We start from the raw sequence: 25,485 nt of genomic DNA, 5'->3' as shown, positions 1-25,485 counted from the left end.
TAGTAGGTACCAGGTCTCAAGTGAGCCCACAGTGCATAGATTCTTTAAGGGTAATTTGGGATTGGCGACGAAAGGTTTTCGCAAGATGACTAACAAAAGGAGAAATTGGGATGATTGAGTTACAGGGGGTTAATTTGTATATTAGAACATTCGAACCACCCCTACAGAGGTAAAATGCACGGTATGGGATGTGCAAGTCCCCATGTTTTATTATATGAATTAATGGGTAGAGATGAAGAGTATTGCATTGCACTGATGCATTGTTATTGATAATGATTTGGTACTTGATTACATGATTTTATGACATTTAATTTAGTATTGTCAATTATTGTGATAAGGTTATGTCCCTACTGAGCGACGTTAGTTGTTGCTCACCCCTCACTTATTATTTTACAGATGAGTTATTTGGCAAGACAAGTGTTAGAAGAGCTGAGGTTGTGATTGAGGAAAAGTTTAAGGATTATGGAGTTATTTTAATGAGAGGAGTTTATTTTTCCAACCTGTGTCAATTTCCTTTAAATTATTTTAGTCTTGTAAAGAATTATCGATTTCTTGTTATAAAAGGAATTTCATATTTTTCCACCCAGTTTTACTTTCCTTTTATTTAATTTTATACTTAACTCATGTTTCAGATTTGGGTTTGAGTTTTTATTATCGATCCCTGGTCTGGGGCGTGACAGATATATACCATAGTTGTGAAATCTTTGAATCCTTCCAAGGCTCACCATACTTCACTACACCACATGTGAGACATAGTGAGAGCCTTGTTAAGCATATTCGAAGTACTTGTGGTTTTTCATTCATCATTGAATCCCATCAATGATCCATGAACACTATGTTGCATGTATCGACTAAACCAAGACATGATATACATCAATGAAGTCAACGCCAAGCATATTGCGCTTTACATCACATCAGCAAAGCATCATAAGATTGCAGTCAAGCAATTCGATCTCATGATACAAGTATAGTGTGAATATTAAAGATTTACTAGGATTTTTAGTGGATAAGGGATTTTGATAGATTTGAGGGTGGGTGGTATAAATAATCCAAAAAATACATTCAAACCTTCCCTCTCTGATTTGTGTTCACGCCAGACCACAAAGTTTGTCAACCTCTTTGTCTTCATGTTCATTTATACCTTCCACATCTTTGGAACATATCTCGTTGTTCTCTTTGACTTCATCTTTTTAACCCTTATTCATCATGGGTTTACTTCTCTCATCTTTGTCCTTCAACCCAGTTGTCCTTTAAACCAGTGCTTAAGACTATAGTTTCTCCTTGGACTTCTCCATATCCTCCCTTAACTTCTCCATGTTCTTCTTTCTATGTTCATCATCTAATCGTTGGTGCCTTGGCGGCTGAAGTGTTAGTGTTCCTTGATTTTCAATTGATTGAATTGAATGGCGCTCCTTGATTTCCTTTCTCTGTTGGGTTGTAGGCCAAGTGTTTGGGTTTTGTCCCAGAGAAAGAAGTGGAGAAAATGGATAAAGCTTCAAAAGTAAACCCTATATGAAGGTCACTGCTACAAAATTATCTATAATTGGTGGTCCAAAAATCGACAAAAAACATATATTACTGTTGGATATTAAGCAAAAGCCGACATAAAATGGATGCAATGACGGATATATTAAACGACAGAATTGCTAGCGTCAGGAAATGAATTTTTCGACAAAAAATACTCTAAAACTGACAGAAATTGTGTCGGATATAATCGACAGAGAATTCTCTGTCGGATAAAACCGACAAAAAATACTAAAACCGTAAGAGAATTTATTAATAATGAATAAATAAAAGCATTCTTGTCGGATAAAATCGACAGAAAATATATTAATAATAAAAAAATATAAACAATCTAAATTATTTCTTTCCCTTTCAAGTTGAGCTAAAGAGCGAGAGGAGAGAAAATTGAGAAGCAGTGGCCACCAACAGAGCGTATCGTTTTTCTTCACTATCTTCTGCAATTTTGGGACGAAATTGCACAAAGGATGATAGAACAGCCCTTAAATCAAGCAATGTATCACATCGATTACCAAAGTTTCTACCTATTCCTAAACAATCGAACTTCAATGTTACAGGTTTGGGATCAAATGTGCAACTTCTGTTTACCAATGATACGAAACAAACCAAACAATGTGCAACCAAAGAAAATTAAATTACCTTTTTTGAGACCAGGACAAACATCTTCACCTTTGAAAACAACAGGGACATCAACTTTCAACTCAAAGCCCTCGTTCGCCCAAACATACACCAAATTCAGAATCTTCCTACTCTTCTGGTCCCTGTGAATCTACACAATCAAATACCCCAAAATTCAAATCACTCATAAAATTTCAATATATATATATATATATTATAAATGGATGAAGAAAATGAGAAATTGCCTTGATGGGTATGACATTTTCCGGATTCGAGCAAATTTGATGACCCGAACCCAGCTTGGATCTGGAAGGGGAACCGAGTGGAGCAGAAAAATGGAAGTTCTATCGACTTGAGAATGGCCTAATTGTTCCTGAAAATTCGAAAATTAGGACGAAATTGGTAAGGAGGAGGCAAAGATTTGAAGGATTTGGCGAAATGGAAACCCTAAAAATAATTGAGGCTCACGAAAATCTGTTAGCAGAAAAAACGGTGCAAGGAGGAGATGAAGGGTGGAGAAAAAGGGGAAGGGAGAAGGGGAGGGGATTTATTTTGAAAAATTTTCATTACTGTCGGTTAAACTGATAGAAATATTTTTTAAAATATTAACCGATACCCAAAATTTTAAATTCCCCGCCCCCCCCCCCCCCCAAAAAAAAATTGTTATGATTTAAAAAAAAAAATTGTTTGGTTTAATAAATAAATAAATAATATGTATTTAGATAGAATACGTTTTTAAAAATTAAATAAATAATTGTTTGGTTTAATAGATACCCATGTAAAAGATGCAATAAAGAAACAAAAAGATAATTGTACAATGAAAATGTCATCTCACAAACTAAATATTGTCTAATCAATACTTGAAAAACATAAATAAAAATTTAGCACAAATTACTTTTCCCACTTCAAAATTTAGGCAAATTTAACAGAGATATGCATTCTATGATAAGAGCATATTTATGCAACTTAGTTAGCTTGTTTTCTTGCATTTATGTTGTTAATTTCTAGTTATTCTAGTATTTTAAGCTATTTTCGTGTGTTTGTAGGTCCAATTGACTAAAGTGGCAAGAAAGTGCAATTTGGAGCATTTTGGAGCAATTTTGGGCTTGGAATGGATCGCACATGCCTGGAGCAAGGTGGATGGACGACATTGAAGTTCAAGAAAGGCTAAGAATCTACTAAAGAGATGGAAGAAATTAATTCAAGGCTTGGAAGAAAAGGAATTAGCCACAAAGAAGGAAACATGAGTTAAACTTTCTTATTTTGACTTAGTCAATCCTATTCTTTTCCTACTTATGTTCCAGCTATCAAAGGGGTTCCTGTGACATCCCGTCCCGGAAGTATCGAACCGTACATGTAAATTTACCGTTTTACCCCTAGATTGTCTTATTACGTTTTTGGTGTTTTGTGTGGTGTGGACATGTGTTGGGCCACACACACACATCCACACTTGCTTTCTCTCCCTCTCCCTCTGACTTTTCTCTCTCTCTCCCCCGAGCTCCATTCCTCCTTCTTCCCTCTGTAAACGTACGGACAAACCCACAACCCACCAAATCCTCACAGATCGTAGAAACCAACTACACCATCGAACTCGTGAGGTCGAGGCGAGCACAGCCATACCCTTTACAGGTGAGAAATCCTTTGTTTTCACGTCGTTTCGAAAATGGTCGATTTGAGTACTATTCATGCAAAGGTTATTCATTGAGTTTTTGGGATTTCTAAGCTCGTAGGCAGCTTGGTGGTGTCACGAGGAGACTCGGAGTACTTCGTTGGACGATTTTGGACGTCGGGACCACCGTGGTCGAAGTTGGCCGAGTTTTGGATTATGAGACAGGTATGATCGCGTAATTTTTAGGCTTTAAAAGTGGTCTAACGTGATTCTACTAGTCTAGGGCTTTAATTTGGTTCAAGAATCATGGTAAATGGTTGAAAATCGAGTGAGAAAACACGGTTTTAAGTTTCCCCAGTTTTCCGGTGATCGGCGCCGGCGAGAGGGTTGGTCGGAGAAGGAGGAGGAATATTCCGTTAGGGTTTAACGGAATATTCCTAACGGACGTTAACGGCGTCAGTCAGGGTTAACGGAATATTCTGTCAGTTCCAGGGAATATTCCTGACGGCGTCACTTGACGCCGTCAGCGTGCATGGCACGTGGCCGCGCGTGGGGGCGCATGGGTCCGTGTCTGTGCTGGCGCGTGGGGGCGCGTGGCATGTCCAAAAATTATTTTAAAAATATGGGTGTGATCGTGAGGTTGTGTAGATCACGTTGGTATATTCATTTGTCCATTTTGAGCAATGTATGAGAAGTTATTTTGAACGGACGGTTATGTGCTCTAAAGTTAACATTTTTATAGTTAATTCGCATATAGGTGACACGTATCCCGAGGACGAGCGTGCACATTCGAGGCAGGGGGGCTACGACCCTTCTACATACCAGTGAGTGGGCTTTTGTTTTCCGTATATACCTATATACATGTTATTTCCCAGAAATTAGTATAAATGCTTCGTTTTACGCCATTATTTTTATATGATTGATGGTTATGCATGATTAGTGGCATATACGTTTAAGTACATATCCATTTATGATTGCATTATATATGTTGGTGCTGTGGAGGTGTAGGTAAGTAGCCAGGTAAGTATTATTTAACGATTGCATTAAATAACGATTAGAGATGCTTAGAGAGCTCATAACTTGCACCCCCGGTGTTGTTCACCTCCCGCACCACACGCTCAGCTTGAATCCAAGTTAGGTGCACAGTCCTGTCGTACAGACCACTATAGGTGGTTCCGACTCGTAGGTGACCCGCGATTATTCGCACAGCCTTCACGTGATTGTAGCACTAGAGCGTTTATATGTTTTACACCCAGGCCTGTCGTACAGACCACTTTAGGTGGTTCTGACTCGTGGGCAGATTTAGTTATGGAAATTGAGATTTGAGCTCTAGATTCAGCCGTACAGGTCACTTAGGGGACTCCGGCTGTCAGATGTTATGATATCGATGTGATTTATACCTGAGCACTTGCATGTTGTTATGAAGTTTTGAGATGGCATACCTTTGAGCATGACTTGGCATATCTACGTATATATGTTTATTTCTGGGAAGTATACAGGTTTTACGGCGACGGGTTATAATATGTTTTATGAAATGGTTTTCTAAGAGATTTGTTTTGCCCACTCACGCTTTTGTTTTTGCACCCCTCCAGGTTCTAGTAGCTTAGCGGGTTTGGTGGTTTTCCCGGAGGACGTCCCGGCATTCTGACAGACACTCACCTACGTAGGGTCACCTTCGGGTGTACTTTTGTTGTATTGTCTCTTTTGGACTGCTGTAGGCCTTAGGCTCTGAATTCAGTGTCTTAATTACGCTAGCACATATTCTATCACTTTATATTTGCTAGTTTTTAAATTATTCGCACTTTTATATTACTGTTTTTAGCTTCCGCACTGTGCACATGGCTACGTCACTTTCACGTGACGGCCAGCATGCCCTGATCTCGGTTGGGGTGTGTCAGTTCCTAATGAATTTAGGACACTTAAATATATGTTCTAGAAGCCTAAATCCCATTCCCAAACTCATTGCCGCAACTTCCTTCCTTTTCCTTTTCTTTGCCGTGCAAGGCAGCACCTTTCCCTTTCCTATTTCCTATTTTCTGTCCTTGCCGTACCCTTCTTCCCTTTTCCCTTGGGATTCTGACTTTAATTAACCTTTTTCCTTGAGGATTTAGGGTCCAAATCTTTCCCAAAACATTTAATTAAAGTCATGATCCTTTCCCTAAAATATATACATTCTGCCACATCCATTCACACATCCATATGATTACACAATATTGAACCATTCAGCGATTCATCCATTCTTTCCACACACATAGCCGCACCAACCATTCAGCCATCATCCTCCATACACAATTCCGCATCCTACCAATCATCATACTACGCTACCATTCATCCATCCTTGACCATAATACACCACAACCCAAATTCAGCCATTCCACACCCTTGTGCCGCAGCCTAGCAAGGAAGAAAGAGAGGAGGAGCAGCCTTGGATGTTTTTGCCATTCTTATGCTTTTGTACGCTTCTTCAGTATTACTTTGGTCAGTTATTGTAATGCCTCTTTTGAAAAATGTTATGCTACGGTTCATAAATAAAAAACCTTGTAAATTTTTCAAAAAGTTTAATCCTAAAATAAATGGGTATGATCCTACTGGTGAAACAAATGTTAATGGTAAATTAAATTGTTGTTTTTCTACTTTAATAGACTCATTATTAATACAATGTGTTAAATAAACTGGTCTCTCATCAAACTATGTTATTCTCATTGGTTTTGCTAATTTTTGTCTATATTTTTCTGGTACTAACTCTTCTCTTATGACACTCTTTGTACTCCCTATATTTATCATAGCTGTCGTTTGTATCTTATGTTCTTTTGCTAATTCTATTTCACAATTTATGGTAATTAAAGAACTATTTTTTGGCTTTTCTATATTATAAACAATATTTCCTAATATTTCAATATTTTCTTGTGATTCTGCTGAATTAATTTATGATAACTTATTTTTATAACACTTTTCGCACAATATTGAATATGTATTATAGTATTTATTTGCAACTAATTTACTACACTTATGACATTTTTCTGGCCAACCTAAATTAATGTATTTATATTCTTCTTCATGTTGTTCTTCTATGAATGCACACATATACTCTTCTAAATCACTATTTGTGCTACTTGAATTTTCAGATTCTAAATCTATCATGTTAATACTCTGTATACTATAAATACTCTCATTATCACTTAAATCATCTAAACTATATATTGACTGTATATCCTCATCCTTTTCTAATTTAAACAACTCCATTAAATGTATTTTTTCTCTCGTTTACCTAATTTTGGACACTTAGGTCTAATATGTCTAGTCTCTTCACATGAATAACATTTACAACTACTCTTATCTTTTGGCCTTTATATTTTCTAATCCAAGGTCTGCCACTTCTTTTTCTAAATTGTTTTGGAATATATTTTCTCTTTTTATATGTTCTTGAAGGTCTTGTGCTGAATTTCTTAAGTTGTTTGTATGGTTTATATGATTTATATTTCTTTTTGTGTATTTTCGTATGCTTATTTTTCTTATGACAACCGTACTGTTGTGGTAAATCTATATTTTTACAGCTCATATAAAATCGCTTCCTAATTTGTCTCTTAACTTTTATTTGACTACACTCTTGTCTAAGTATATCATATACATGTTGAATTCTAGGTCCTATTGCAATATTATTTTTCTTTGGATGCTTTTGCCATTCATTCCAAATCTTTTCACCTATTGGTCCTTTTATTTTTGTCATATAAGTATCTAATAAATTAATATCGCTAATTCTACATGTTCTTCCTAAATATTTAAAGAAATTTGTAGTATACTCAGCTATATATTGTAAATCACAAATTTGTAATTGTTCTAAATTTCTAATTGCTCTTGTTTGTTCTTGTTCGCTTCTGCCATTTAATCTATTATGATTTAAAAATTCTTGTTTAATCAAAGTAACAAAACCATCAATATTAAAATGTGTTTTAGCTACCTGATGTTGTTCTGGATTTTGAATTTTCCATGACTAAAAATGATAAAAAACTAAACGATCTAAGGTATGCTCAAAATAATCTAACATATTTTGTAACATCCCACAGCCCAAAGGAGTGGATCCAGTAAGCCTTATCTGTATATTCTCATCTCTACCTAGCACGAGGCCTTTTGGAAGCTCACTGGCTTCGGGTTCCATCGGAACTCTGAAGTTAAGCGAGTTCACGCGAGAGCAATCCCAGGATGGGCAACCCATTGGGAAGTTCTCGTGTGAGTTCTTAGAAACAAAACCGTGAGGACGTGGTCGGGGCCCAAAGCGGATAATATCGTGCTACAGCGAAGTCGAACCCGAGTCGAGGTGTGACAATTTGGTATCAGAGCCAATCCCTGGCAGGAAGTGTGCTGACGAGGACGTCGGGCCCCTAAGGGGGGATGAATTGTAACATCCCACATCGCCCAGGGGAGTGGATCATGTAAGCCTTATATGTATATTTCCATCTTTACCTAGCACAATGCCTTTTAGGAACTCACTGGCTTCGGGTTCCATTGGAACTCTGAAGTTAAACGAGTTCGCGCGAGAGTAATCCGAGGATGGGCGACCCATTGGGAAGTTCTCGTGTGAGTTTCTAGAAACAAAACCGTGAGGACGTGGTCCGGACCCAATGCGGACAATATCGTGCTATGGTGGAGTCGACCCCGGGATGTGGTGGAGCCCAGGTCGGGATGTGGCATATTTTATGAATTACTAAAATCTAACATTAATGCTGCATGTACGCAACCTTTTTCCCATCTTTCAATTGTTCTCTCCCAATCTTGTGGATCTACGTTATCTAAGTTTAATATATTTCCTGCTATATTAATTTGTTCTAACCCTCTCAAATATGTTATCCTATTTTTTCTAGATGGTTTTATCATACTTTCTTCCATGTAGTCTACTTTTGCTTTTTCATTATATTGTTCATTTGTTGGCCTCAAAAATTGTTGGTCAGTTCTACCTGTGTATCCTGGATTTTTTACTCCTGATGTACTACTTTCTTCTGCTGGATTACATTCTACTTTTAATTCTAATAAATTATTATATTTTTTTGATCCTAAAATATGTTCTACTCCTATTTCTAAAATTAAAATTTTCATCTCTTCATCTGAAATTCTATGTAGTTTTAAGTCATATGTCTTATATTTTTCTAAGTATTGTTCTTCATCTAAATGGTCAATATCTTCTATAAGCTTATCTACAATATGATCAAAATTTTGCTCAACTAAATTAATATCTAAATTATTAAAAGCCATATGAATACTTTCATTTTTTATCTCACTTTCATCCTCTTCTATTTTTTCTAGTTGCTTGTTATTACTAAACCTAATTGTTGCTTGATCTGTACTAGTTTCATATATTTGTACTTTATCTGGTTGTCTATTTCTTGCTACTTGTAAATTAGGTATTGTTCATTGAGTTTCTTCCAAAAAGCTATTATCTGCGGGTTTTGCTTCTATCATATTTACATGTTTACTACCAAATGTTTGAACTAAATTTAAAATTCTAAATTAAACTTGTGATTATATCTATCAGACACTTTACCAATATACATTAAGCTAATACACAAATTTTTATACTCTCCTTTCATATTATTATTTTTTGTTCTTATACTTACTTTAATATATTTACTAAATTCATTAATTGTCATAACATAATTTGAAATACATCCTATGACTGCTAAATTCGAACTTATGTCTACTTCAGCTGTTGCTATTGCTACTTGTTGGTGATTATACCATCTATCGTCATACACACACACACACACACTCAAGCTTTTGTGCCTACTTGTGCTCTGGTTAATCTTGTTATCCAAATTAATATTGTTCCTATGTGAATCTAACTAAAATATGATTTTCTCAAATGAGTAATTGCTTCTTTACTAATTAAATTAAGTGTAACTTCTTTATCAATACAACTAACTTCATGTTAACTGATGCTACTTACAATTCTACTTCTATTTTCAAATAAACCTAAATGATACAAATTATATTGATTTTTCTGTGTTCTCTCAAAATCTCTTCTAATAAATTCTTGTGCTTCTTCTTTATTTGGATAAATATCTTTATCTCTAACTACTTCTTTTCCTTTTCTCCTAAAAAGTTCCATTTTCTGATATCAAAAAGATTTATCTTAGATCTTCTAATATGATTATTTGTACTTAAAGTTAAATTTTCTAATTTTTCTAACAAAGATGGTGGAAGTGATGGAGATGCTTTATGTAAAACTTGGTTTATTTATGCTATTTGTTCTTCAACTTGATCTAATTTTTCAGCCAAACTTAAAACTAATTGAATAATTAAATTATTTTGCCTAATGGGAATATTACTACTGGTAGGGCTGGAAAAAAATCCCAAAAATCCCAAACCAAACCGAAAAAATCCCGATCCCAAACCAAAAAAATCCCAAACCAAAATTCCCGAAATTTTCGATATGGGATTCGGTATTGCATCTCCATTTTTTTGATATTCCCATACCGAATTGAAATAAATATTATATATATATATATTATTTTTTCATTATAAGAGAATTATTTCAACCGTTCATTGTTTTAGATTTAATCTGTGCCGTTCATTTGTTTTTAGGTTAAATCCCCTTTCAATTTTCACTTCCGTTCGATTTCCTTACTTCCAGCAGCCTTCCTTCACGGCTTCACCAGAATCACCCATTTCAATTTGTCTGTGAGCTTGAAGTTGAGTGCGGATAGAGGTAGTCCTTCAAGGAGTGGAGTGCTTATGGTGCAGGAGTGCCTCTGATTTTGAATGACAGTGACTCTGTGGTTCACTGTCCGGCATTCAAATATACAGCCGCTCTGCGAAATTGGCAACTAAGACAAGGTATACATTTTACTACATACTTTTGGCTTAATTCGATTTATCATTTGTTTTGTAGTTTAGAAGAATTTCGATATAGTTCTAGTTGGTTATAGTCAAATGCATGCATTGTTTGTATTTTCTTTCATGATAGTGAATCAGTGATAAGTGTACCGTTATCTCTCTGCAAAATGATTTTTGTCCTGCATTTACTCAGAGGTAAATCCAAAACTGAATTTGAGAATTTGTTGTTGTTCTTGATTGTATGGTGCGTGCACTTATGGTAAACGGGTTTCATGGATTACTATGTTTGTTTACTCCTTGCATCAGAATATATACTTTTAACGGAATCAGTGTATACTGACTATTGCCCGTTGCTTACTTTAGTTTACATATTTGCTTTTTGTCAAAACATGAATGGTTTATTTCATTCATTTATGTTATTCAAAGATTGATGGTCGTTTATTGATAGGCAACTAGATGAGGACAGTGATAGTGACTTCAGGGATTCTAGCAGTGATGGTAGCTGTGATTACGAAACTGATAGGCTAAAATATTTGCGTGAGCAATGGAATCACCAAATTCTGACTAGTGAAATTCCTCGTAGGATAGAAAGATTATCATTGAGAGACCCGCATTTACCACCCCACGAAGACTGTTCCAGTGATGAGGGCGAATCTATAAATTCTCAAGGTTCCTTACTGTTTGGGTATTTTGAACGGGACCTTCCTTATTGCCGTGAGCCTTTAGCTGACAAGGTTATAATTTATAAACTTATAATTTCATTTCTCTCTAGCATCAATAGTGATATATCTTGCTATTTATGAGTCATGACCTCCCTTTTTTCGGATGTTGTTCTGAACTTCCCTTTCTACAGATACTCCATTTTCCTGAGCTAAAGACACTAAGAAGCTATGATCTACTGTCATCCAGTTGGATATCTGTTGCATGGTACTATAGTATAGATCACTGTTTTCGTTTACTCGTTGTACAGTGTCGTGTGACTAATTGTTTTTGGTATGACCTTTTCAGGTATCCAATTTGTAGGATTCCAATAGGACCAACTCTAAAGGATCTTGATGCGTGCTTTCTAACATACCATTCACTTTTTACACCCGTGAGAGGTACTTTTTAACTCTTTTAGTTTTGCTTAGGATGAAAGTTTGTTCCCTGACATTTGGTCTGCATAATTGATACTCTTGAGATGACATGTTATTTCATTTTGATGTTTTGGTCTGATTTTATAAATTGTAATCATACATCATAAATGAGATACCACGTTGTTTCGTTTGGTGCTTTGGTCTGATAATATATCTTTTATTCATATAGCTTAATGAAATAACAAACCATAAACCATATATTAGTTTAACTGCTTATGTAGTTAGATAGTTTTGTATGCTTATTTGAAGACCAAATATAGATAATATCTATGTTACTGCGACACCCACTGCGAAGGAATATGAGATAAAGATCGGTAATATGTATACTGTTTATATCCAAAAAATATTTCTATGTTGAATGCTCAGATTTTTGAACCATTTATTTTATTTATTGATTAGAATTTGGATATATGCTGAACTGTGGTTGTGATATATTAATGTGCATTGTTATTTTATTTGTTAGGATGGACGGGTCTAGTAGCCAATCTAGTACACCTATGGTCTCGGTATTAGGAAAACGAAAACAAACCCAACCTAGTGGTACCCTTCAACTAGGCACTCCCTTACCTCAAGATTATTTGCATAATGATTATTATGAAGATTGTTGGGATGATGATCCGGATATGGAGGAGGATATTGCATTAGAACAAATAGAAGAAGATGAGGAAGAGGGGGAAGAGGGGAAGAGGAAGTAGAAGAAGAAGAAGAAGTAGTGAGACAATGGGAGGGTCCTCCTCGGAAAAAGGGCAATAGGAGAAAGGGTCCAAGTCCGGCGTGGAATGATGCTAAGAGGGTAACGATCACCGATAATAATGGGGAGAAATCTTTCATGGCCGAATGCAAGCATTGCAAACTCTTAGTACCGGCACACCCTATAATTCATGGGACAACAGGAATTCTTAAGCATTTGAGGAAATGCCCGGGTTTTAGTCTCTTTGAGAATGTGGATCCGAAGCAACCTACATTGACACAAGCGAGGATGGGAGGTCCGGTTGTCACTCACACTTTCAATCAAAAAAGACTTGATAGAAGATGTGTGAGGTGGATTATAATAGCGGAGATGCCTTTTAGGGTGGTTGATCAAGAAGACTTTCGAGAATTTATTCGTGATTTGAATCCAAAATACAAACTTCCTAATAGGCATAAGGTGGCGGCGGCGGTTTTGGAGTTGTATGTTGAAGAGAAGGCTAAAATAAAAAGTGTGATTGAGGGGTTGAGAGTGAGTATTACAATCGACACTTGGACCTCAATTCAAATGATAAACTACATGGTCATCACGGCCCATTTTTTGGACACTAATTGGGGGTTGCATAAGAGGATCCTAAACTTTGTCCAAGTTACTTCTCATAAGGGTGATGATATTGGAAGATGTCTAGAGGTTTGCTTGAATGATTGGGGCATTGACAAGGTGTTTAGCATTACCGTTGACAATGCTAGTGCAAATGACACCGCCATTGCATACATGAAAAGAAGACTCAAGTCAAATGGTACTCTTTTACTTGACGGGGCTCACTTGCACATGAGGTGCGCTTGTCACATCCTCAATTTGATAGTTAAGGATGGAATGACGGAGCTTAGTTGTGAAATTGATGCCATAAGAAATTGTGTGAAGTTTATACACTCATCCCCGGCAAGGTTGGAGTCTTTTAGGGAATATTGTGTCTTGTTGAGATTTGCTAGGATGTCAAGTATCCCTTTTGATGTTGTCATAAGGTGGAATGCCACATATGAGATGCTTAATAGTGCTTTCAAGTTTAAAGAAGTGTTCTCTAAGATGGCCTTTGAGTGTGACTCTTTTATTGCTTACTTTAAAGAGGAGGTCTCGAAAGAGGTTGATGGGGTGACAACAAAGACCAAGCGGGTGGGTCCTCCGGAGGTGGATGATTGGGAAAGATCGATGAGTTTTGCTCACTTTCTTAAAAAGTTTTATGATGCCACCTTGACATTGAGTGCAACCCTTACTCCAACGTCACACTTAATACTTAGCACAGTGATTGCCTTGCAAGTGGAGATACAAGAACAAATTTTAAACGCCTCTAATGCCACTTTGCAAAGTGTGGCTACCTCAATGAAGCTCAAGTTTGACAAATATTGGGGTCACATTGAAAAGGTGAATCCTATTCTCTTTGTAGCCCAAGTACTCGACCCTAGGTACAAATTTGATATGTTGGAGACAAATCTAGAAGAGCTCGGCTATGGATGGGACAAAATAAGGGAGGAGAAAGTAAGGGTTAAAGGCTATGTAACCGAGTTGTATAATGCATACAAGGAGGGAGTGGTCCTTAGTAGTAGTAGTACTAGTAGTACTAGTAGTAGTGCTACCTCAAATGTGGAGCAAAGATCAAGTGTTGTACTAGATGATGTGGGGGGTGTGATTGTAGATATTGATGTTGCTTCAAGGATGACAAAGAAGATCCAACGAAAGAGAGCGGAGGCACAACAAAATGAGATAGCCAATGAAGTGGATATGTACTTCAATGATCCACATCAAAGCCTAACATATGAGGGTTTCAATCTTTTGGATTGGTGGAAAGGAAATTGTGCTCAATATCCAACTCTTAGTAAAGTTGCTAAGGATGTTTTGGCCCTTCCTAGTAGCACCGTTGCTAGTGAGAATGCCTTTAGTCTTGGTGGGAGAGTTGTTGATCCTTTTAGAACTTCCTTAGCACCTAAAACGGTTGAGGCTTTAGTGTGTACTAGTGATTGGCTTAGAGGAAAAGAATTTTGTTTCTACAAGGAGCCTACACTTGACGAATTCCATTTCTACAAGGAGCTTGAACGCTTAGAAAGAAGTAAGTAAACAATTTAATTTCCTCTTTTAATTTCTTAGTATTTATTATCTATTAGACTATAATTCAATGTAAATGATTTGTAGTTTATTGTTTTAGGCACGGCTAATTTGGGAGGTGAGGAGAATACAACACAAGAAAATGAAATGCCACATGATGTGGAAATTAACTTAACACACAAATTAACCCTCTTTTGACAATTGTAGCATATAAATAAGTAGGGATCGTTCTTACACCGGGGATTAGGAGGGATTGCTAAACACTCTAAACTGACTCAAATAAATAAAACTGACCTTTAAAACACTTGACTCACTTAAAAAGACTCAAACAAGTTCACAAGACTCAAAATAGGCTAAAAGCACTCAAAACTGCCTAAAAACACAAACTGGGCAGTTTTGAGCCTAAACACAAACTTGGACGAAAATTGGTTCTACCTTGACTCAAAACTCTTAAAAACACAATCTAAAACATATTTGAACCAATTAGACACTCTAGAATAAATGGGGATTTGGTTTTGGACGAAAATAAACAAAACAAAACAAGAAATTAAACTAGGCAGATTTGGACGAATTTGATGGAATTAAGTGGATGGTGAGATGGCTACGAGGTTTTTCTCCACACATGGCATACTTGCATACAACACAATCTTCAGTTGCTTATTCAATGAATTATTAACCTCAACACCCCAAGTTAATTAGGTACGCTTAAATTAACTCCCAGATTTCCCTTAGGTCATTGAATTGAATGGAATTAGCGCATTGCAATCAAATTATTCCTTTAAAGTTTTCTATATGAAAGCGCATAATAGAAGGACAATCAAAGATCATTAGGTTCTATGGAAATCATAGGTGTTGACGAGGCATTCGTAACTATGAAAGCGCATGATACTTATGCCAAGAATTTACTTAACATAATTGTGACCAACAATCTTAACTACTCATGAATATAAGTTCCCAACAATTAGGTGAAGTTTCCTTATACCCTAGCATCATATTTATGCATGCAAATTAAGTGTGCACTCTTAATTCATATACATAAATAAGTTTTAATTAAAACAGATAAGTAAATTGAATTCATCATTCATGAAATCACAACTGAAAGTAATCAAATCATCATGCAAATATAACCATGGTTTCGAAATTCCCTCCTAGCCAAAAGGGGATTAGTTCCTCATGCTTGCAAAACAAAGAGTATTGAATTTAAACATTGAAATCATAAGAAAGATTACACCTAAACGTTCAGCAATTCCAAGATGGATTCGATGCACAGATTGGCTCCTCTTCCTCCTTTTTGCTGCGGCACAAGGTGTGTGTGGTGGAATTGGGGGTTTTGGATGGTGTTTTCTTGTTTAGAGGGATGGAGGATGGTTGATTATGGTGGTAGGGTGCGGCAGGTGGTGTATGGAGGTGTATGGAGGGGATGGAGGATGAGAATGTAGGCTAGGGTGTTGCGGAAAGGTGTTTTCTGTATAGTATGAGGGGTGGTACGAATTTTTGGCTAATTTTATGTTCATATAGTCCTAGGGTTAAGTAGATTAGGGTTACATTTAGCAGATTTTATGGATTAGGGCCCTAGGGTTTGGCACAAGCAAGTTAAATCCACTTAGGAGAGGGTTTGGCCCAATTAGTTTCATAAAAGGATTTGTATACCCAAATCCACAAGGATTAAGGCCTAACAAATCAGAATCCAAAAGGAAAAAGGTTTAGGAAATTCGTCCAAAATTGGGCCTTCTAGAAACTAGGTGTTTTGTGGCTGATTTTGGGTTTTCTAGAAGAGATAAAAGGGGGAAGGGTGTGGCACCCTTTTAGGGTCAGATAAGGCTTCTAGAAATTAGGTTTTTAGGTCCACTTGCAGCTAGGATTAAGGTGGAACAAGATTAGGTTAGGATAAGATAGGATAAGGTTGGATAAGGTGAGATAAGGTTAGATAAGGTTTTGGATAATGTTTCCTCTTTTGAGCTGATTCCTTAACCACTTTGTCTTGAGTTTAATTTCTTCATCTTCTTATCATATTTCTAGCCTCTTGAACTCCAAATTCGTCCATCCATCTTGGCCCATACATGTGCTATCCATTTAGTGCCCAAAACTGCTCCAAAATGCATCAAAATGCATTTTCTTGGTACTTCAACCCTTTGGACCTACAAACACACGAAAATGAGTTGAAATACAACATTAACTAAGAAATAATAACACAAATGCACAAGAATAAGCTAGCTAAGTCGCCTAAATATGCTCCTATCACCACCTCCACCTCCTCGACCACTCCAAGTTGAAGTTCAACAACGTCAAAATCAATCACTACCTCCACGACCACCCGTTGCAAGGGGAAGGGCTCAACCATCAACATCAAGGGGAAGAGTACAAGTACCAACAAGAAGGGAGCAACCACAAGCATCAACAAGATCAAGGGGACGAAGGGGCCGAAGAGGCCAACAATATTTATAGACTTTAAGCTTTGCTTTTTAGCTTTTGGTTTGTAACTTAATTATTGAAACTTTGGCTCATAACTAATTTTTTTTGATTTTGGGTTTGTTACTTTATTTATTTTAAAACCTTGGCTTGTAACTACTATTTTTGCTTTTGAGTTTGTTACTTTATTTATGTCAAATTTTAGCCCAAAAACATAATATGTCAAATTTTAGTCCAAAAGCCCAAAAGCATTTCGGGATTCCCGATTTGTCCCGAAATCCCGAAATTATTTCGGGATTCCCGAAAATTTGGTTTGGAATTGGTATTGAATTTGGGATTCCCAAAAATTTCGGTTTGGGAATCGGGACAAGGGTTTCGGTATGGGATCCCATACCGAACCACCCCTAACTACTGGCTACTTGTGTTGAAAATTCTATTAAACCTACTGGTTCTTTATCTAGCTTACTAACTTCTTTCAAAGCTTAGATATATTTTCTGCTAGTTCTAGAATTGGTCATTAAACTAATAATTTATCTATTTTATCATGCAACTTATCTACTTTTTCACTCAACTCCTTTTGCACTAATTGAATTTTTTGAACTTCTAATTTTAACTGCTCAATTATTTCTAGTGATTTAAGTTATACTTGCTTAGACTTACTATCTATGAGGTCAATATGCTCTTTTATCTCTCTTTTGCTAGGAAACCTTAGAATATTTTTATTATTATCTTCTAACTGAGATGTAATACAATCTAAATTTTGCCTAATTGTTTTTATGAAATTTTTCTGAAAATGCTCTAACAACTGGTTTATCAAACAATTATGCTTATGATTTTCTAATTTTATATTTTCTGCTTGACTAATAATAAGATCTACAATACTATTGGCTAGTGGATTTTCTTCACTATGCAAAATATGATTATGCTTTCTCAATGGAAAATAACAAACTAAACTATTTTAGTCTAAGGTTATTTTTCTTTTTTGAGGTTCACTAATTTCTAAATTAAGATAATCTATCATAAAATACAGCCTACCTTTCTTTAGAGTTACGGCTAATTGGTTTCTTAGAAACTTTCTTTCTTCTCTCAAGGTCTCTAAAACTTGATCTGTTGCTCTATTTGCTTCCAAAACTTTATGTTGCACTTTTGTATTATTATATTTACGAAAAAAATGAAGGATGTTCAAGATAACCAAGATAAAACTTTTCCTTCTTCAAAGTACTGCTAATTCTTTTGGATATATATGCTAATCTCTTTATGCTAATTATAGTTCGGTGCCTGGGACAATAAATACTTGATGGTTGTGGTTGACTACAAAGACAATAATATATGTTGTTCATACAAAATGAACGAGTGTGATATCAGTTGTGTTAATGACTTCCGTCCTCAAGGTACGTTACTATTATAATTATACTATTAAAATGCTAAACTTGGCTCTGATACCAGATTCAGATAGCAGGCCCGGTTAAATAGTCGGATAACCATTATAATAATTAGACATAAAACCTTGCATATGGAACTCGACATGTTTCAGCATGACGGCCACTCACAGTACAAGTATAAGGCCTTAACAGCTGAACTTAAAGGTACGAAGAACTCAGAAGTACCCTAGTTAATGTCCAATTATTTTCATGGCAAGCATTCAACTATAACAGAGTGCTCGAACAAAGTATGATCGTCAGTTTAGCAGGTTAATAATATAACTACAATAGTGTTTCCCTGTTTTGGACTAGAAGTCTAATTAAACAAACACACTAAAGAAAGAAAAGAAAACTTACTTAAGACTTGGAGATTGCTTGAATATGTACATTTGAACTTTTATTGATATATAGAATGTTTACAAAGAGAAGTCTTTACACAAAAATGTTTACTAAGGATGCTATAAAGACTACGGATGCTTGAGAGTATGAAGATGGTATGAGTATATGGTGAAAGTAGGGTGTTCAGGTATTAAGATGTTAAGAGGTGTTTGATGTTGAGGTTGAGAGGTTGAAAGGTGTTGTGTGTTGCATGGGAGGAAAGGCTCCCTTATATACAAAACCAAAGTCCTAAACGACAAACAACTTTTTTGAATAGTGCACTGTTTCTGAAATTGTTGATATTGTTTATGAAATTGTTGATACTGTTTCTGCATCTGCCAAACTTGTCTTTTCCTGTTCTTTGCTTGAAGGCCATGTGGATCCATGTGAAATTTTATGCATATTGTCCTGGCTGCTACATGTTTTGTCTCCTTATTCAAATGTGTTTGAGGGCTTTCAAGGGCAACCTTGGTATTTTCCAAATTAAATGTCCCTATGATTAAACGAAACTTTTTTTTTGGGTGTTTTGGATAGTTTTCCCTATCTAAATATGTGGTTTTTTTTTTCACTCTTGAAAATATAATATAAAATAAAATAATAAGAATTAAAGTTTATTAAAAATAACAATATTGCAATGATTAAAATTCTAAAAAAGGATTGTACATTGTAGTATGTTTAATATTGGCAGAAAAATGCATTGATTTTTTCTATTAACAAGTATATAAAATAAGTAATTTAGGACAAAGGTATTTGAGTAATTATATTAGTTTTCATTCCAATTCACGTAGATTAGTAAACAGCTTATATGAAATCATTACCATTTATTCTCATATTCTAGAACACTTTAGTAAACAACTTCAATAAAAATCTAATTCTGATTCCACCTCATATCAATTCATGCTCAATTCAATTCCTTTCCTTCTGATTACAGATTAGTAAACGAGCTATAACTGTATGCGCTACACACATTGAAAGTACATAAAAGAACATAAGTTACATGCAATGACTAGCTTGTTTAACCAAAGAGCACAATGATTGAAACAATTACTTTCTAGTTTACATAACGATTGATTCTACAAAAAATCAATTAAATAAAAAATCGTTTAACTATTCAATTAAAGTTGTCAAATTTTATGTGTTTAACTTAATACCATACCAACTGTAAAATGGCAGATATAAAATATTATAATAAGATTGCTCTTTAGGGTTTCGCTAGGAGAATGCTAAGGTTAGGTATTGCGGCATAGGTTGTCTTTCTTCTAGTGATTTACACCAAAAGTTAGGTTGATTAGCAGTAAAGGAGACCTTCTGTGATCACCAAGGGTGGATGTTCTCTCAAGCAATAAGCTTTTTGGGGGGGAGTTGTCTGTGTTTTTTGGCAAAGCAGTTTGCAAGGGGTGTTTAGGGTGATAGAGGAGATAGTGATGAAGTTTGCAGATAGATTTGCTCTCACTTCTGAAGAACAGAGGGTGGTGGTGATAGATGATCGTAAGAGTGCTCTCCTCAGGGCCAATAAGGTCTTCCTAGTGGGGTGGGTGCTTACACAAAAGGTCTTCAACAAAGAATGGTTCAAACGACAAATAATGAACCTCTAGCGCCCTAAGGCAAAAGTTACGATAGTCAAGATAGATGAGGGGTTGCTCTCATTTGGTTTTGATAGTCAAAGGGAAAATGCGATGGTGCTGAAAGAAGGGTAGTGGCTTTATGACGGCGCTTTGCTGGTGATGGCGGAGGCATTCGGCAAGTATTCCCCTGGTGTCTTAGGATTTTTGGGTGCAAGTCAAGGGTCTACCTCTTTCATATTGATGCGTTACGAATGTGACACACAAATTAAACCCTATTTGTGACAATTGTAGTAATGATGTAAGTAGGGATCGTTCTAACCGGGGATTAACTAGGGGTGCTAAACACTTTAAACTGACTCAAATAAATAAAACTAACCTTTAAAACACTTAACTCACTTAACAAAAACTCAAAATAAGCCCACAAGACTCCAAATACTTAAAAACACAAAATAAGATAGATTGTAATGACTAGGACTAAACAAAATATGGGGGGATTGAGGTTTTGACGAAATTAAACTAAAATGCACAGATTGCAATTAAGGGCAGAATGTAAATATGAATGTGATGAAGATATGGATGAATGCTAGCTAGAAGGTTCTTCTCCACACATGTTACACTTGCATACAAGATGATTTTCGGTTGGTCTTTCGATGAATTATGAAACTCAACACCCCAGGTTAATTAGGTCTGCTTAAATTAACCATCAAGTTTTCCTTAAGTTAATGAATTGGATGGGTTAGCGCAACGCAATTCACAACATTCTCCAAAAGTCCTTTACGTGAAAAGCACAATAAAGATACAATCAAAGATCATTAAGCATCATGAAAACTATAAGTGTTGACGAGACATTCGTTACTATGATGAGCATGAAACTAGTGCCAAGAATTCATTTAACACGATTGTTTATAAGCAACCTCCACTACTTGTGAATATAAGTTCATAACTATTAGGTGAAACTCACTTATATTCTAGCGTCATATTCATACATGAAAATTAAGCGTGCACTCTCAATAAACATACATAAATAAGTTATCAATCAAACAGTTAAACAAATTGAATCCACAACTCATGAAATTCCAACCAAAGGTAATCAATTCATGTTGCAAGCATAAACATGGTTTCGAATCACCCCCTAGCTAATGGGGGGGGGTTTAGTTCCTCATACGTACAAGACAAAGATAAGTAAATTTAACCATTGAAATCAAGGAGAGAAAACACCTAAAAATTCCAACAACTCAAACTTGAATTGTATGAACGTTTAGGCCCTCTTCTCCTCCTCTTTGTTGTGGCACAAGGTCTAAGGACAGGTTTTGGGGTGGTATTTGTATGGAGGAATGGATGTGTGATGGTAGTGTAGTGTTTTGGAGGGATGGGGAGTGGTTGGAGTGGCTACAATGGAGGAGAAATGCTGGAAATGCTTGTTGTTTTGTACGGTAAAGGATTTTTTGTGTAGTGTGTATGAATGGATGATAAGTCACATTTTGCATGCATTTATATCTTCCTTATTTGGCGTCTTTGTGATTGTTTTGGATTAAACTAGTTGCATTTTACATTATTTGGTGTTAGTGTGCAGCCAAGTGTGTACTTGGATCAATGAGAAGGCAAATGAAGTAAAAACATTCCTTTTGGTAGCTGAGCATTATTCCAAACGTGGAGAGGATTCTAGGGAGTTAAATTGAAGTCCAAATTGCTTCTTTGAGAGGGTTTAAAGTGTTTCTACTCCTATCTTTTTCTTTCAATTTCACTTTAAATGATCTCATTACTTCTATTTTGTTTGGATACTAAGAATTACTCTCCTTTGCAGATACCATGTGCTTAGTATCATTCATGAATGAACTCAATGAGATGATTGATAGGAGCATATTCATGCGACTTAAATGGCTTGTTCTCGTACATTTACGTTATGTTTCTTTAGTTATATTAGTCCTTTATGCTTCTTTTGTGTGTTTTCAGGTTCTAAGGGCAAAGTATGCAAAAGGGTGCATTTTGGTGCATTTTGGAGTAGTTTGGGGCGTTAAATGGATTGCATATACTTGAAGCCAAGTAGATGGACGAAATTGAAGACCAAAGGAGGCCCTTTGTACCAGAAATTCACACCAACACATCCCATTTTAGATTGCATTCCAATCATTCCAGCCAAGCCACATGCACTCCCTTTAATTTATTCAACCTAGCTGTCAAAGCACATGCACATTCACCCTAATCATTCACATACACAATCTGCCATCATTCACACATTCATTTCACATGCATTCCCTTCATATAAATCAGCCACATGCACCCATAATCATTCAACCAACTTTGCACATGCATTCATCATCATAACCTAGCTGTCATTCCACTTTAATCCACATGCATTCCCTTCACAAATCAGCCACATGCATCTCCCATCACCATTCCAGATTTCCACCAAGTTCCTAGCTATCATATTCCCTCCTTTTCACCTATAAATAAGCATCCATTGCAGCCACAATGGAGTCATTCCCATTCATACACAATTCATTCACCATTCACGCCAGAAATTCATCCCCTCTCTATAACACATCCATACTTCACCATTCTTCATATTTTCTACCCAAAAAGAAGCCTTGAGGTCCCCTACATCCATCCCTATCCTAAACACATCATTCTACACCATCCATAACTCCCCATCCCTCCAAACCTATCCTTAGACCTTGTGCTACAACGAAGAGGAGGAGAAGAGTGCCTAAACGTTCATACAATTCAAGTTTGAGTTGTTGGAATGTTTAGGCGTTTCTTTGATTCTCTTTGTTTTGTATCATGAGGAACTAAAACCCCCCTAGTTAGGGGGGGATTCGAAATATATGTTTATGCTTGCATTTTGATTTGATTACTTCTAATTGCGTTTCATAAGTTGTGAATTCAATTTGTTTAACTATTTGATTGATAACCTATTTATGTATGCATATTGAGAGTTCACGCTTAATTTTCATGCATGAATTTAACGCTAGAATATAAGTGAGTTTCACGTAATAGTTATGAACTTATATTCACAAGTAGTGGAGGTTGCTTATAAACAATCGCGTTAAACATATTCTTGGCATAAGTTTCATGCAATCATAGTAACGAATGCCTCGTCAACACTTATAGTTTTCATGTTGCTTAATGATTCTTGCTTGTATCTCTATTATGCAATTCATGTAGGGAACTTGTGAGAAATGCTTTGGGTTGTCGTATGCAATCATCCAATTCATTAACTTAAGGAAAACTTGACGGCTAATTTAAGCGGACCTAATTAACCCGGGGCGTTGAGAATTCATGGTTTATTGAAATGCAATTGGAAATCTTTTTATTATGCAAGTGTAACATGTGTGGAGATGAACCCCTTAGCTAGTCATCTCATCCATTCAAATCCATCACATTCATATTTACATTCTGTTTTTAATTAGAATCTGTGCAATTAGTGTAATTTCGTCCAAAACTCAATCCCCCCTTACTTTAATGTCCAAATTAGTTAGAAATCAATTTAGTTTGTGTTTTTAAGAGTCTTGAGTCAAGTTACAACTTAATTTCGTCCAAATTTGGGTTTAAGGTCAGAAACTGCCTAGTTAGTGTTTTTAGGCAGTTTTGAGTCTTTTGAACTTGTTTTGAGTCCTTTGAGTCTTTGTATTGTTCAAATTAGTTAGAAAGTGTTTTGGTTTGTGTTTATAAGTGTTTTGATTCAATTTGTTACCCAAATTCGTCCAAAGTACTCAAAGTGCTCAAAACTGCCCAGAAAGTGTTTTTAAGGCAGTTTTGAGTGTTTTGGTGCTGTTTTGAGTCTTTTGGTTTGTTTTAGTGTTTTAAAGTTTAGTTTTGCATTCTTTGAGTCGAGTTTAGTGTTTTAAACTTTGTTTTTGAGTTTTTAAGTCAGTTTCCAAGTGTTTAGCAATCCCTCCTAATCCCCGGTCTAAAACGATCCCTACTTACATCTTTACTACAATTTGACAAAAAGAGGGTTTAATTTGTGTGCGTATAATTCTCGCATCAATGATGTTAGGCTATGCATGTTTTAACTACTAAAAGGCTTAAATCCTACCCATTTGTGTGCTCCATTCACCCTTGTTGCAGCCAAACACTTTAGCCTAATTCTTTCATCACCCACACCATAATCTACCCATTCTAGCCCATTACAAGCCATACCTTCTAGTTTGGGGAATACCAATGTGATGAAGACTAAGGATAGATTGAGTTATAGAACAAGATTGTGGCGTGTACCGAGGGCACCTATGTTAAGTTGTGTCCAAAAATAAAGTTTAAAAAAAAAAAAAAAAAAAAAAAAAAAGGAAGAGAATTAAAGTGGATACAAGTCCCAAATCTCCGCATTATAAGGCATAGGGCCTGGACGCCAAAAACAAAAGAAGACAAATGCCAGTGAAGAGCATGATCCTCAAAGACACCTTGGTATACCCCAAGCTCTAGTATTTCATATCACTTCTTTCGTAACCTATACCCTAAGCCTTGCATTACAATCTTGAGAAAGACCTAGCTGATCATTGAGGAGGTATTCATGGGTGATGGTAAGTGTGTGTGTTATCTATATTCTTAGCATTTGATTCATTTCATGAGATCTACTCAGAAACTGTGCTTCCGTTTCAGATTTCATATGTGAGAATTTTGATTCCCTTTACATAAGTTCACTCATATATGTTGTTGAGAGACTAAACCTTAAGATCTGAGTGAGAACTCATGATTAGAACTTGTTTCATAGACTCCAACTTTCTTACCCCTTAAATCTTTGTGTTGAGCATTAGACCCCAACATCTCATAAATGTTATATGACTCTTGCGCATTCTTTTTCTTCAATGCTTCACCTGCTGCATTATCAACAGTTGATTGACATGTTTGGGTTAGTCCATCATAGAAAATTTGCATTTGTAAGTGAAAAGGTAACCTATGGTGTGGACATTGCAGCAATAGGCCTTTAAAACGCTCCCAACACTCATTGAAAGGTTCTCCATCATCTTGTTTGAAGTTGAAGATTTGTCCCCTTAATGTGGCTGTCTTTTGAGTGGAAAAGAACTTCTCCAAGAACTTCTTAGCCACGACATCCCATGTGGTGAGGGAACTTGGTGTTAGAGTCATCAACCAACTCTTGGCCCTATCTTTCAAGGTGTAAGGAAACACTCTCATCCTCAAATTTGCTTCACTTACTCCCTGCAAAGGTAAACCACTCACAACATTGTAAAACTCTTTAATATGAGCTAAAGGG

At 36.1% G+C, this 25,485-nt stretch overlaps 1 protein-coding gene and 1 pseudogene across 1 annotated transcript; both read left to right on the top strand.

Moving 5' to 3' along the window:
• The first annotated feature begins 9,933 nt into the window (after nucleotides 1-9,933).
• Nucleotides 9,934-12,480, top strand: LOC103938947. Its single transcript, XM_048569414.1, has 7 exons — nucleotides 9,934-9,960; nucleotides 10,453-10,576; nucleotides 10,883-10,907; nucleotides 11,025-11,310; nucleotides 11,430-11,503; nucleotides 11,585-11,676; nucleotides 12,440-12,480. The coding sequence occupies exons 1-7, from the start codon at nucleotides 9,934-9,936 to the stop codon at nucleotides 12,463-12,465; spliced, it is 654 nt and encodes a 217-aa protein (XP_048425371.1). The 3' UTR covers nucleotides 12,466-12,480.
• A 12,684-nt stretch (nucleotides 12,481-25,164) lies between these two features.
• Nucleotides 25,165-25,275, top strand: LOC125470563 (annotated as a pseudogene).
• The last annotated feature ends 210 nt before the right edge of the window (nucleotides 25,276-25,485 follow it).

This window comes from the organism of the source record quoted next, unplaced genomic scaffold, assembly GCF_019419815.1.
Source record: "Pyrus x bretschneideri cultivar Hongxiangsu unplaced genomic scaffold, Pyrus_bretschneideri_v1 Contig100, whole genome shotgun sequence".
NCBI lineage: Eukaryota > Viridiplantae > Streptophyta > Magnoliopsida > Rosales > Rosaceae > Pyrus > Pyrus x bretschneideri.
Note: the sequence above shows the minus strand (reverse complement) of the source record. Positions and strands in the feature narration are given on the sequence as shown.

Excerpts from the sequence above, each read along its gene's own strand:
- LOC103938947 (XM_048569414.1), top strand. The coding sequence starts at position 9,934 with ATGGTGGAAGTGATGGAGATGCTTTAT. Across the intron at positions 9,961-10,452 it reads AAGTGATGGAGATGCTTTAT|TCCTTCAAGGAGTGGAGTGC; the intron begins GTAAAACTTGGT and ends GGATAGAGGTAG. Across the intron at positions 11,677-12,439 it reads ACTTTTTACACCCGTGAGAG|GGTCCTCCTCGGAAAAAGGG; the intron begins GTACTTTTTAAC and ends AGACAATGGGAG.